The sequence below is a fragment of the Triturus cristatus genome, chromosome 11 (genome assembly GCF_964204655.1).
Source record: "Triturus cristatus chromosome 11, aTriCri1.1, whole genome shotgun sequence".
Taxonomy (NCBI): Eukaryota; Metazoa; Chordata; class Amphibia; order Caudata; family Salamandridae; genus Triturus; species Triturus cristatus.
Window position 1 is genome coordinate 297281427 of NC_140594.1, and position 12337 is coordinate 297293763.

Consider the following 12337-nt stretch of genomic DNA (forward strand, 5'->3'; position numbering starts at 1 on the left):
CGCTATCCCGGACGGTCTTCCTGATCGTACCGAGCGGTAGCGACGGTAGACAAAGCGTGGCTTTTTAAACACCAGTCCGTCGAATCCACTGGCGGAGAGCGAACTCGTCGCGTGATAGGAGTGTAGTAGTTTCAAGTTACGGAGCCCGCGCAGGGGCAAACTCAAATGAGCTGGGAAATGTAGTATAGTCTGCCAATCTCAAGCCTATGGATTGGCTATGGTGCAAGTTTGTGGATATCAATACAATAGTCCACAGCAATAAGCGTGGTATGGAAAGTTCAATTCAATTCGACTAAAGAATTATGAATTCACAAACACGGATGAGTGTGCGCAAATATTGCAATACATCTCTATGCCGTCGTCAAAGCCAAAAATTAATTAGCCACCAGAACGTTATACAGAAATACTGCTGCAAAGAAGGAAAATATAATGGATAATACAACCATATTCATGAGTAACAAAAGTCAAAAGGAGGGGAGAAATCACACTCCTCGGGGCATCAACGGATTGCTATGGCAAGAGCACAGGGAAGATAAAACCGACCAGATGGCAATAAATGGTCGCAAATGCATGATGGTGTCTAGTCACCTTTGCTATGTGTACTGACAAGTCACATCGTGACATTGATATGTCAACAAATCTCAATGTTTGGAAAGCAGATCAAGTATATAACTGCGAGACATAGCAGCCAAATGCGTTTAGCGTAGGGAAACCCAAGGAATCGCATCATTTAACCCCACTACATCACTATGTAACTTGAACACCCAGCGCTGTTCTTTTTTAAATAAAAAGGTTGATAAATCCGTGACATGCAGGGGAATGAATGGTTGTTCCAAAATAGTCCAAGAGATTTCATCCGGTTTATGGTTAAGTTCGACAAAATGGCTAGTCAAGCGAGTGGATTGTTTCCTGCACCTAATGGTGCTTTTATGTTCCATAAGTCTCAGCTTGACTTTCCTGGTTGTCATCCCCACATATCTCTTGTTGCAGGGACACGTGATAAGATAAATAACCTTATCACTATTGCAATTTGTATGTTTAGTTTGTCGCCAGGGTTTGCAAGTGCCAATATTGATCTCGGTGGTGTGTTTAGTTTGTGGACACACAGCACAACTCCGCAAGCAAAATGCCCTAGAACAGGTGGCAATTGCCATAGTGTGTTCAATGGTGCAGGTGAAGTATTTCTAGGGCGAGTATGCACAAAAGTGTCACGTAAATTGGCACTTCTTTTAAACGAAAACAGGGGCGATGGCAGTTGTACAAGTCCCACATTCAAAATCCGCCAGTGTTTGCGAATGATCTTTTGAATTTGGTTTGATTGAGTGCTAAACGTGTTGACACAAGTCAGTCTATTTGCAGGAGTTTTAGGTACAGAAGCTTCCAACAGGGCATCCCGGTTGTTGTTAGATGCCTGTTTGAACGAACGCCGAATCAACCGGGAAGGATATCGTCTCTCTTGGAGATTCTGAGATAGAGCATCTGCATGTTTTTTTAAATTGTTTACCGTAGAACAATTATGTCTTAACCCCAGAAACTGACCAAAAGGCAGTCCATCTCGTAAGGATATAGGATGGAAGCTGTCATATGATAGGATGGAGTTTCTAGCCTTCGGCTTGGTATAAAGTTCACTTGCCAGGCCATTATCATATGGAAAGATGCGGAGATCCAGAAACGGTAGACTCAGCTTACTTGCTTCCATGGTGAAGTTGAGAAAATTGTTCTGGATATTCAACCACCCATGGAATGCATTTAATGTGTCTAGATCGCCTTTCCAGATGACAAAAATATCATCAATGTACCGTTTCCACTCAATGATACACTGGCGGTAATGATTGTCCGTGTTAAGTACACAGTTCTGTTCGAAAAGGTGTACATATAGGTTGGCCAGGCTGGGGGCGAAAACACTGCCCATTGAAGTACCGGAAATCTGAAGATAAATCCGGTTCTCAAATTTGAATTTTTTTTCAGTCATAGCCAGCCTGGCACATTCCATAATAAAAGCAACTGGTGAACTCAACTCTAAAGCCCTGTCATCCAACAACCTTCTTATAGCTGAAAGAGTCTCCAACTGCGGTATACAAGTATATAGGGATTCTACGTCAAAACTGACGAGAAAATCCGTGTCAACATCAAAACTGATGTTTGGTAATAACTGTAAAACCGCCTTAGTGTCCTGAAGATAAGTAGGCATAGTTTTCACTAGAGGCCTCCGGAAGAAATCTACAAATGTGGAAAGGGGTTCCAGCAGAGACCCTAATCCTGAGATAATAGGTCTCCCAGGAGTGGGGCGTTGTGTTTTGTGCACCTTAGTTAACACGTAAAAGTAAGGTATTATTGGATGTACAGTAACTAAAAATTCAGCCTCACGTGTAGAGATCCAACCTTCAAGTTTGGCCTCATCGACTAGCTCAATGATTTCTCTCTTGAGTCTGGTCGTCGGGTCATTTGAAAGAAGTCTGTATGAACGTTCATCGTCTAATTGTCTCAAACACTCTAATCTATAATCACATGTGTTGAGGATGACAATTGAACCGCCTTTATCGGCGGGTTTGATGGTAATGTCAGTGTTTTTAGAAAGCGAAGTTAAAGCCTGTTTCTCAAGATTAGTGAGATTCTGGTATTGCCCAACAGGCACACCCTCCAAATTGGAGATATCCTTGCTAACTGCTGTTTCAAAAGCAAGAACATGTGCAGGCAAAGCGTGTATCGGGGGATTAAAAGTAGATTTCACTCTTAACCCACTGTCTCCGTTAGGTTCACCCAGTTCATTGGCCTCATGTGTATTGTCCTTAAAGAAAAAATGCAGCCCGATTTTTCGAAAAAAGCAGGCTAATTCACATTGAGTAGTGAAAGGATCACCCTTATTCGTGGGCAGAAAGCCCAAACCTCTGTTAAGAACCTTTAGAGTTGAGTTCACCAGTTCCTTTTATTATGGAATCTGCCAGGCTGGCTATGACTGAAAAAAAAATTAAATTTGAGAACCGGATTTTTCTTCAGATTTCCGGTACTTCAATGGGCAGTGTTTTCGCCCCCAGCCTGGCCAACCTATATGTACACCTTTTCGAACAGAACTGTGTACTTAACACGGACAATCATTACCGCCAGTGTATCATTGAGTGGAAACGGTACATTGATGATATTTTTGTCATCTGGAGAGGCGATCTAGACACATTAAATGTATTCCATGGGTGGAACAATTATCTCAACTTCACCATGGAAGCAAGTAAGCGGAGTCTACCGTTTCTGGATCTCCGCATCTTTCCATTTGATAATGGCCTGGCAAGTGAACTTTATACCAAGCCGATGGCTGGAAACTCCATCTATCATATGACAGCTTCCATCCTACGGGAGACAATTTAAAAAAACATGCAGATGCTCTATCTCAGAATCTCCAAGAGAGACAATATCCTTCCCGGTTGATTCGGCGTTCGTTCAAACGGGCACCTAACAACAACCGGGATGCCCTGTTGGAAGCTTCTGTACCTAAAACTCCTGCAAATAGACTGACTTGTGTCAACACGTTTAGCACTCAATCAAACCAAATTCAAAAGATCATTCGCAAACACTGGCAGAATTTGAATGTGGGACTTGTACAACTGCCACCACCCCTGTTTTCGTTTAAAAGAAGTGCCAATTTACGTGACACTTTAGTGCATACACGCCCTAGAAATACTTCACCTGCACCATTGAACACACTATGGCAATTGCCACCTGTTCTACGGCATTTTGCTTGCGGGAGTTGTGCTGTGTGTCCACAAACTAAACACACCACCGAGATCAATATCGGCACTTGCAAACCCTGGCGACAAACTAAACATACAAATTGTAATAGTGATAAGGTTATTTATCTTATCACGTGTCCCTGCAACAAGAGATATGTGGGGATGACAACCAGAAAAGTCAAGCTGAGAATTATGGAACATAAAAGCACCATTAGATGCAGGAAACAATCTACTCGCTTGACTAGCCATTTTGTCGAACTTAACCATAAACCGGATGAAATCTCTTGGACTATTTTGGTACAACCATTCATTCCCCTGCATGTCACGGATTTATCAACCTTTTTATTTAAAAAAGAACAGCGCTGGGTGTTCAAGTTACATAGTGATGTAGTAGGGTTAAATGATGCGATTCCTTGGGTTTCCCTACGCTAAACGCATTTGGCTGCTATGTCTCGCAGTTATATACTTGATCTGCTTTCCAAACATTGAGATTTGTTGACATATCAATGCCACGATGTGACTTGTCAGTGTCTAGTCACCTTTGCTATGTGTACTATCATGCATTTGTGACCATTTATTGCCATCTGGTCGGTTTTATCTTCCCTGTGCTCTTGCCATAGCAATCCGTTGATTCCCCGAGGAGTGCGATTTCTCCCATCCTTTTGACTTTTGTTACTCATGAATATGGATGTATAATCCATTATATTTTCCTTCTTTACAGCAGTATTTCTGTATAACGTTCTGGTGGCTAATTAATTTGTAGCGTTGACGACGGCATAGAGATGTATTGCAATATTTGCACACTCTCATCCGTGTTTGTGAATTCATAATTTTTTAGTCGAATTGAACTTTCCATACCACGCTTATTGCTGTGGACTATTGTATTGATATCGACGAACTTGCACCATAGCCAATCCATAGGCTTGAGATTGGCAGACTATACTACATTTCCCAGCTCATTTGAGTTTGCCCATGCGCGGGCTCCGTAGCTTGAAACTACTACACTCCTATCACGTGACGAGTTCGCTCTCCGCCAGTGGATTCGACTGACTGGTGTTTAAAAAGCCACGCTTTGTCTACCGTCGCTACCGCTCGGTACGATCAGGAAGACCGTCCGGGATAGCGACGGATAGGTAAGCGGTTGTTGTTTAATTGATTTAACCCTTCAGTAGTTGACATTTGCTGGCTCATATCTTTACCCGTGATCGTGTCATGCCTTTCGTTATTGTTACCATCTTTAACCTGGCTAGATGAAATGACGTGTTTGTATCAGCTTTTCTATACTGTTTGGGAGCAGGACATGCCATACGTCTCATGCTCTATGGAGACGCTGAGTACCAGCCGCCCCTCTTTGTTTGCCATAGTGTTAGAGATGACGGCTTAATTACTGACCGCATCTCGCATTGCTCTTCCATCTCGAGCGACGGTGCAGCATGTTCCTTGCATCCTGTATTGATAATAGCACCGATTATCTTTTACGGTGTATTTCTGCCTCAAAATATTCTCCTGTTGATCAGTCATGTTATTTAGTTTTTGTAGTTCGTGTTGTGGCAATATAAGATTGTATGCCAATTATATCTTCTATGCCACTAGAAGGAATGAGACTTGCCACGCCGGCTTCTTCCTGTTTTTAGCTTTTACCCCTTTTTTGTTTACTTTTGTTTAGCGCGGTCTCCCGCCCTGAGTCGTCACCAGGAGCGTTGTAATACATCCCCGACTAGATGCGGGTAAGAAAACCTATGTCTGTTTTCTCTATGACAACTGGTTAATTTCTAAGTTGGTAGATACTATTGAGGGCCATGTTTGCAATGCAAGTATATGACTCTGTTTTGTTCTCCTGTTTTTCTTTTCTGTTAACAGGGGTTTTCCGTGTATCCCTACAGTGTTACTCACTCTGCAAACAGCAGGTACATATGTAGGATGTATCGTTCAATTTGACACTTTTGCACTTTGTTTATGATTTTGTTGCAGTAGTACTTTGGTCCTGAAGAAAGCCGTGATCACAATGTTAGATCATTACCGGCTGAAACATGTTGACCATGTCTGTTATTAATGTGCATATAGATCTTCTACATGTACATTGGTTTTATTTTTTGACACCTATAGATACTGAATAAATATATTTGTCTCTAGGTAGTTAATTTTATCTCACTGTCTACATACACTGCACTATTTTTACACTCAGTCACACCACACTTTGGGTAGCTTCTTCAAAACTTTAGGAGACCTTAATCTTTGTAGATCTATTTCAAAACATCCGTGAAGCTCCTCCTTCTTTTGACACTAGCAAAGGAGTTGTAGCTCCTTAACTGCACTAGGTGCGGTTAAGAGGAGGTCCCATATGATGAAGCATGCCACTTCGGTGGGTGATGGGACTTATTCCTCTTCATGAGGACTGTTTCTTTGCACTTGTTATGTTGTTCTCATTGGCTCTCGGTTGTGTTTTATAGACCCACGGATTCTATTGTTGATATAATTATAGTGATTAGGGGATTGTTCTCGTGCAGGTCTTTAAATTTCCCTTAGACCCCCTTTTGAAATTAATTTTTGGGAAGTAGGAGAATAGCCATTAATGTTGCCACCAGCTTCAGAACTGCTACAGCCTTTAGTAAGGAAGGACAGTTCAGCACCAGAAATTCAACTAGAAACATCTGAGATACCAAACTCAAAACAGGCTCACTGGACTACCCTGAAAGCTAAATGACATACACAAAAGAACATCCATCCCTAATGTCAGAAATGGAAGAGGAGTACAGCAATGCTTTACTTACAGTTCAGAGGTGCTTCAGTTACATTTCAGAGCTACAAGAGCATTTTGTGCAGTTTATTTTTTGCTTTTAATATTTGCCCAAGTAAGTAATGTGTTCATACACAAATATATTTTTGATATTACTCTAGCCACAACCCTCTTTTGATCAAGAAACTAGAGAAAAGCTCAAAGCAAGATTAACGGATGTGTTTTTTGTGGGGAGGGGCACTTTTGGTTCTCTCTCCGATTTCAAGTAGCAATGGGTGACTTGGAGAATTTCATGATGCATTGAAGGAGAGGTTGTACACAAGTATAATAAAGTTATGTGTCTGGGTTTGGTTGTGATTTAGATGCAACACACCCACACACAGATCTCTATCCTGGTATTCAGGGATTTCCATTTGTAACTGGTGGGTACCCGGGTCCTGTTATGTAATACATTTCCTAAAACCTTCACAATTATATTATTATTGAGGTGAACCTCAACTTGCTTTCCAGGGTTAAGAGGTCTCCATGTCCACACCTACCCATAGACTGGAAGCCACCAGACTTTTTCTTCTTCTTGTTCTGCGCCCGCACCATCGCTTGGAGGTCCGGCTCCACATCCGAGGCGTAATCTGGGGCTGGGAATGCAGGAAGTTTCTTGCCAGACACCTGCTGCGAAGGAAACACAAAAAGTAGACTAGGTATTAATATATCTCCATTTGGTTCAATGACCACAAGCAACCTTAAACTTTACAGAGATACAAGGGTACAATGAACTGCTGTCCAGCAGTCTGTACATTAGTCAAGACGGAAATACTTTGTGATACATTATGCACCCTTATGCTACAGCCTATGGGAATCAACACTACTGGAGGAGGACTGCAGATATCCCACTAACCTTTATTCAGACTTCAGCTTCACATTGATTACAACCACAGAGAAGTCTAAGCTGCACAGCAGCTAAACCACTGCACCTACGAAGCAGGTTAATCCAGACACTAGCTAACCGGCAGGTATAACAAGCATTAGCAAAGTCAATAGACCTGGCATTTGCAAGCTGGAGCGATGGTTATTTATTTTTTGAAAACATAAAGCTTTAAATTTCAAGAAAAACAAAAGAAAACATGTTGCCTAAATGTCGGCCAAATGCTTGCAACAAAAGGTTTTAAAAAAATGAACCATGAAATACACTTTTTTAAAAACAAAGGAGTGGCCCAGTAGCAGAAAGCAGCTGTTAGGCTTAAAAAAATAAAAATAGAAAGCATTAGCAAAAGTCGACAGGTCCCACATTGATAACCTATTGGCTTTGCCAATGCTTTACATCGATCGTCGTGCAGCATTGGGAAAAGCAAAATGCATTTTGGTGATGACATGCAGCATCACCAAAATTCTGAAATGCTGCAATAATGCAAAGAAACTGGCACAGGCATCATTGCACTGACGTCCTCATGCATGCACTTGCATGTATCATCAAGCATGCACAGGCCAGAGTAATGATGTGGGAAGCAATTTTTATTTTTATTTACTGATTGAAGATCACGTACGCCACATGGATCAGTAAATGCAACTTTGTTAGCAAAAAAGCATTTTCTGCACTGCAGAGCTGCTTGGCACCAAATGGCAGATGCTAGGTCCTACAAAAATAAAACTGAATACTTAAAAGTTTGGAGCAGCGGAGGAGCCGGAGGGGGAAGTGTAGGAAAGTAGGAGCTGCTTTCATGGTCACGCCCACCTTTTGCCGGTGTCAATATGTTTTACTGACTAGTCTGACTGGGATCCTGCTAATCAGTACCCCAGTCTCTGTGCTTCTTCCCTAAATTGGAAATGGGGAGTACTTAGGTACACTCCAGATTGGCTACTGGTGTACCCTTGTAAGTCCCTAGTATATGGTACTAAGGTACCCAGGGCATAGGTACACAAGAGGTCTCCCATGGGCTGAAGCATGTGTTAGGCCACCCATGGGAAACCACTCAAATTGTGACTATAGGCCTGCCATTGCAGCCTGTGTAAGCTGGTGCTAGCACCACTTACGACAGATAGAAGTTTCCTTATATATGAAGTCACTGCACTTAAAACCTTTAAGTCACCCTTAAGGTAGGCCTTTCAATCCTGAAGGCAGGGTGCTCGGTTCTAAGTGTGAGGGTGCCCCTGCATGAGCCGGACACCCCTACTACCTTCGGAGTCCATTCTACCGGGTTGTACGTGCAGGAGCCTTTAGGATACATAGAGTGGCCATGCACCATTACTCGAAGGCTATCTCTAAACTGGCTGTAACAAACCCAATCATGATGTGGGAGGTATGATTCCATGAACTGTAAAGCTCCTACAAGAGGCCCTCAGTGCTCCCAGTGCCAGTCTTCTAGACCCAAACAGCAAACTATGGCTACTGCTGACCAGAGGCACGATTCTGCCCTCCTGCTGCTGAGCCAAGCTCGAGCAGGTGAAGGCAGGGCAATAGGTTTCCTGTCACAGGGAGGTGTGACCACCTCCCAGACAGGACTTAGTGTATTGGAACAGGGTGAGGGGTGCTTGCCAGCACCACTAGTCTGCTTTGAAGGGCATATTTGGTGCCCTCCTTGCATACTCCAGTTGAAACCAGTTCAGGGAGCCGTTGGCTCCCGCTCTAGCACGAAATTGGACAAAGGACATGGGAGTATCCTCCCCACTGTCCAGCCCCTCCTCTGGGAGATACCCCTGAATCACCCCAAGCTTTTCCTTAGGGTACTTAAGAGCTTACCTGTGAGTGGATCCCAAGATTCGTTATGGGACAAGATTCAAATCCAAAACAACTTTAACTTCAACCGTCTGGGCACTCTGGACTTCGCTTTGGGAACCAAGACTGCATCTGGGAAGACTCATACTGCTCCTGGTCTCGTCGTCCTGCAAGTCTGATGCAATATCTGTGCCTGTGCTCCATACTGGTTCTTCACAGGGCCTGTGGACATCCAAGATAACCGAAGGAATCTCCCTTGGAGTGAAGGAGTCACTATCCTGACTGGTCTGCTGATCCTGGGCTCCCACAGACTCCGAAAGGCTCAGCAACACAGGGGATGGTTCTGCAACTCCCTCGAGGCCTACACTGTCTTCTCACTGAGTTTGAGGCCAGTATCCCTCTTTGGAACTGCTGGCATAGAACCCTGTGCACCACGTCGACATGCCGTTGCCACGGCTTGTTGACTTTCTCCTCCAGAGATCTTCAGGTTCCAAGAAGTTCCAGCCTCAAACATCTCCTGCAGCCAAGATCTTTGCCTGCACCACATCGGTTGCACCATGGGCCTTCATTCTTTGGTGAGCTGATTGAGGTCATCTTGCGACTCCTATGCCTCCGGCCTGTGGGTCCTCTCGAGGGTCTTCTTTGGCTCCAGTGGGCTACCCTGCTTGCTCGGGCCTGCTCTGACTTACCTGTTCCTTGTGAGTCACTTGGACCTTGCTGGTCCCGACAATGCACCTTTTTCTACTACTGCATTGGTTGCCGTTGCAATGGCTTGTTAGTGCCCTGCCAGACACTGACCCCTTGGCGCTCGACATCTGACATGGGACAGCTTGTGAACAGTCCTGGTCTTCCACAGCGTCTCCTGGTCCACACAGCTCCAAATTCAAGGGCACCGTCAACTCTCCTGCATCTCCGACATCGGTGGGCATTTGTTTTGCGGGCCTCCTGGTCACTCCTGAGTGGTATATACTGTCCCCTCAACTTGCAGGTACCTCTAATCTTGAATCCACCCTTGGGTTCCACCCGACTTCTTCACCTTCTTCACCAGCGGCATCTTTTCTGAAGTCTTCCATTGTGGTCTACGGCGGTTTCCGACGCCACTTCCCACCTATGCACCCCGCTTCCCTGGTGTAGGTATCCTGGTTCCTGGGGTATTTACGGTGGGGGGACTTTCCAACCTTCCATCTTCCATGGAGTTTCTTCAGGGTCCGCTGGGAAGGGTCCTTTTGCTCTAACACTGCAACCACGACATACCTATTGATTTACATTGAGCACGTGGCTATGTTCCCACTCCGCACACAACCTCTGTGGGTTCCTAGATACTCACCTTGGGTCCCGGGCTCTTCTACATCTTCTGGGTCCATTCTCGATTTGAGACGTGGTTCGCATTCCAATATTTTAGTATATGGTTTGGTCTCTCCCTGGGGACCAGTGTGTATTTGTGCTATTTACGTGTTCTATTTCCAAAGTATTTATGTGTATTGTATTTATATCTCCGGGCAGGAGATATTGCAATGTGCTAGTGAGTGTTTATAATAAATACACATTTTTATAACTACACTGTGTGGTTCCTTTTTCACGTAACCTATACCATAAGATTAAGTACTGCTAAAACAAGCTGCTTTACACTCCTTCTGGGCTAAGCCTGAAGGCTGCACTCCACAGCTACGTCTTAGAGAGATTTCTAAGGTTGTCTAAGATGACTAAAATCACCATAAGGGTTGTCTGGATTAGTGCAGGGTGCTACACTTAAATAGGAGAGCACCATATACTAAGCCAGCCTCCTACAGGAAGCAGCTGGATTGAGCAGGACTGAGGAAGCTATAGGGAGGGGGCTAGAGGTGGGAAGCAACAGGGAGAGGGCGAGGTGGAAATCACCAGGGAGTGGGTGTGAGGGAGTAAGCAGCGAGGAATGAGCAGGGCGGGGTAAGCAAAGGGAAGTGGGCGAATTAGGGAAAGCAGCAAACGAGGGAGAGAGCAAAACCGAGGGAAGTGGGAACAGCACACAAGAACGAACAGCATATGAGGGTAAGAGCAACATGGAGTGCAGTGGGCAGATATTTGGCGGGGAGAAGTACATGAGGTTAAGAGCTGGAAAACACATGCACTCTCGTAGAGTGCTTAACTAAATACAAACAATGTATTTCCCTAAAAGTGAGCAGTCGAGGAATACAAGTCATCCAGTCAAGAGAATGGTAAAGAGGCTATGCTTCAGGGGAGGGACAAACAAGATTGGTCAAGGCAAGCTATCGAATAAGAAGCAAGCAAATGAGAGGGACACTAAAGCCAAACAATGATAAGCAATGAGGAGGCTCTAAGCCCATTGTCGGTTCTTGGTAAGCCCGCAACAGGTCTTTCGCAACCAGACAGCTTGTGCAGTCTGGTAGGCAAGACCTAAAAAGCAACATAAGAGAGGGCATGTGTTAAAAACAGAATGTTGCAGAGGCGGCAGTAGCCGGGGGTTGGGGGATTTCTTAGTGGAGCGGGTTGAAATTCAAAGCAATGGAGGTGCCGGAGAGCAACGGAGGAGCGAAGCGTGGCTAAAAAAAAAATAATGAATGGCAAACAGGGAGGAATGGGAGAAGCAATGGACGAGCCACGGCAGGAGCAACACACTAGCATGGAGAGATGGAGAAAGCAGCACAAGAGGAAGAGAGCAGGAAAACGTGTGTTACAATGGAGTGCAGAAAAGCTTTTTAAAAGTAAAACTCCGAATCTGAGCAATGGAAGGCTACAATCCATTCAATTAAAAGGATGGCGAAGAAACGTTGCTTCAGAGGAGCAAACACAAACAAGCATAAAAAGGAAGTAAATAAGGCTGACAAGAAAGACAATTAAACATATGCAGTGGGATGAGTAAAATCTCACAGTAAGTATTGGTGCTGCCCGCAACAAATCATTGACAAAAGCAGAGACCATGAAAGCAACACAAAAGTAGAGTATTGGTCCACCAGCCCCTGCATGTAAGTGTACGGCTTTTTAGGCAGATGTGCTTGTGATCAATTAAAATCCCACCACTCAGAGTGCCATAGAGCCAATGGCTGATGTGGTCTGACCTACTGCCTCCATACTGCAGTGGGAGGAAGCAAAATGTGAACAACAGTTTTACAAACTAATAGATGAAGACTGCTTACCCAAATTCACATCAACGTATCTACATTTATGTAC

General features: G+C 44.2%; 1 protein-coding gene across 2 annotated transcripts in view; it reads right to left on the reverse strand.

Annotated features, from left to right (window-relative positions):
• The window catches only part of DDX54 (DEAD-box helicase 54), a 100357-nt gene that overhangs the window by 59593 nt on the left and 28427 nt on the right, over positions 1-12337 (reverse strand). The window contains exon 2 of one of the 2 annotated variants that reach the window (XM_085635628.1): positions 6999-7125. In XM_085635628.1, coding sequence (XP_085491754.1) covers positions 6999-7125 — 127 coding nt within the window. Of the gene's footprint in view, positions 1-6998; positions 7129-12337 lie in introns of both variants that reach the window. The other variant, XM_085635627.1, reaches the window with a different exon arrangement.